Genomic DNA, 2,361 nt, shown 5'->3' with positions numbered 1-2,361 from the left:
GACTTTGATGAAAGGAATTGATTCTCTAAAAATCTGTGTATGTCACGGATGGCGTTGCGAACAAATGATGCCAAATGCCCCTGTTTTGACGCAATTGTTACCACCGATGCTAATAGCACTCATTGCTCAGCGACCTCGTCGACAGCGATGAGTTGTGCGTAGTAACGACGATTTCGCTTTAAATTTGTCGTGATATCTGTCCACGTTTTCATGAGGGCCCTTGTGGGTGCGGCCCACGGCTTTGCATCCTTAGTAGCTACTCCCTCCGATCCACTTTACTTGCCCGAGTTTGGGGACGGAAGACATGCCAAACAATATTATTACAAAGACAAAATCAAAATCTCACATCTCTCCCCAAAAAGCAAATTTCGCAACGCTGATTGGACCAAACAAAAGAGCGCGAAACAGGCTTCAAAAGCATGCCTCTATAGAGGCAATTGCCCCCTAAACGATTTACTCTCCGAGTTTTAAAATTTGCTTACATAGATTCATATAAAACATGCATTATATAGGACCAACACTCTTCATGGTTTTCACTATGCCGCCTTTTGCCACTTTCAAATGCCACCAGGACGCCGCGAGTTGACAAACGCAGAGCGTGAGGCCATCCTCCGCGAGGCCTTGATGCGCAGCAATGGCACGTTCATGACGAAGATGCCGCGAGGCTTCGGTTCGAAGCTGGACACGTGGACATCGTACATGTAGGTACTTGGTGGTTCCGTTGTGCGCGTTGGAGGGTAGTACATCGTACATGTAGGTACTTGGTGGTTCTGTTGTGCGCGTTGGAGGGTTGTCGGTGTAAACCCCCCTCCTGAATCGAATGGTGAGGTCCGTTTCCTCGAAATCGCGAATTTTGACTGTCATGCGACACGCAAACTGTAACGTTACACCTGCAATAATCTGTGCCCGAAATAATAAATTCGTGGAGGTGGTCAATTTTTATTTTGGGAGGCATACAGCAAATTTTCTTATCGGGCAAGTAATTTGGATCAGAGGGAGTATGAGCAAGATGATGTCGTCGATACATCTAAGCGACTTCTTAGTCGAACTTGAGTAGACACCAGGGTGCTCATACAGCCCACCCAGCATGTTCTCATGGGAGCTGAGTGTCATGGAGCCCTGTTTCTGCGTTGTCTATTATGTTGAGCCACTTCGGCGTGAAATATTTGATCTACGATCAAACGTCGCCTCAAAGCCACGTCATATACAATCTGCCTATTCTGCATACTACATGAGCCTTGCACAAGTGAAACCTGATGGAAGCCACATCGCCCTAGCATTGCCTAATGAAGAATTTCTAAGGGCCCGTCCGAATGCCACGCAATACCACAGTAAGTCCCCTAGAACATGCAAATTTCACAAGGTTCGGAAAAGTAACGTGAATCTGGCGAAACGGCTGTGTGGGTGCCCGCAAATTTGACACCCAAAATGGCAGTTTTGAAGGAATAATGCAATTCCGAAAACACAGCGCAGACTTGTATTTTGAAACTTGCGTTGCACCCCATGAAGCAGGCGTTGAGTTTGGGTTTCTTGCGGCTGCGTACTCTCCTCCGTCGACGCCAATTCATCATGATGTACTGTACATCGTGTACCACTACAATGCCTACATGCTCAAGAACCCAAGCGAGCGCAAGTCGATCCTCACAGGTCGCATGTGGGTTGAAGAGATCGTTCGCGGCAACCCGCACTTGGGAGTTGAGAATTTTAGAATAACAATCGTCTGCTTTCAACGACTTGTCCGCCGAATGGAGGACGTTGGTGGACTGCGAAGTACTGTCCGCATCCCGACGACAGATCAAGTGGCAATGCTTTTGTACTTTGCCGGCCATCATGTGTCCAGTCCAGCTCTGCAGGAGCGATTTCAGCACTCGGGCGAGTCCATCTCACGACACCTTCGAGCTGTGTTGGCTGCACTTCGAAGATGTGTCCAATTTACATTCGGTTGCCTCGGCAAGACGCACCGGCGACGGACCAAATACGTCTAAGCCCAAAGTTCTCGCCGTTCTTCAGTGCCGTATGGCAATCGATTGAACACACTTCCCAGTGTTTGTTCGAGAAGACATGGTCTCAAGATTTCAAAGTCGCAAGGTGTGACCATGAACATCTTGGCAGCATGCGACTTCGACATGAAATTTACTTATGTCCTCGCAGGATGGGAGGGCACATCCGGCGATGGCAAGCTCTACGAGTACGCGATGAGTCATGGATTGACTATATCCGACAATCAGTTCGACATTTTGGACGCGGGATTGCTCTGACGACCAAGGCGTTGATCCGTATCGTGGAACTCGATACCATTTGAAGGAATTCGGTCGTGGGCGTCAAAGTCCACAAAGGAGGAACTGTTCAATTTGCGCCACG

The 2,361-nt window shown here is 48.5% G+C and overlaps 1 protein-coding gene across 1 annotated transcript; it reads left to right on the top strand.

Annotated features, from left to right (window-relative positions):
- Positions 1-1,448: 1,448 nt before the first annotated feature.
- Positions 1,449-1,985, top strand: H310_05152 (hypothetical protein; the record flags this gene model as incomplete). Its single annotated transcript, XM_008869793.1, has 1 exon — positions 1,449-1,985. One exon carries the CDS (start codon positions 1,449-1,451, stop codon positions 1,983-1,985), a length of 537 nt encoding a protein of 178 aa, XP_008868015.1.
- Positions 1,986-2,361: the final 376 nt, after the last annotated feature.

Source organism: Aphanomyces invadans (genome assembly GCF_000520115.1).
Source record: "Aphanomyces invadans strain NJM9701 unplaced genomic scaffold supercont1.8, whole genome shotgun sequence".
In the NCBI taxonomy this organism is placed as follows: domain Eukaryota; phylum Oomycota; class Saprolegniomycetes; order Saprolegniales; family Verrucalvaceae; genus Aphanomyces; species Aphanomyces invadans.
This window is presented reverse-complemented; position numbering and strand designations above follow the sequence as displayed.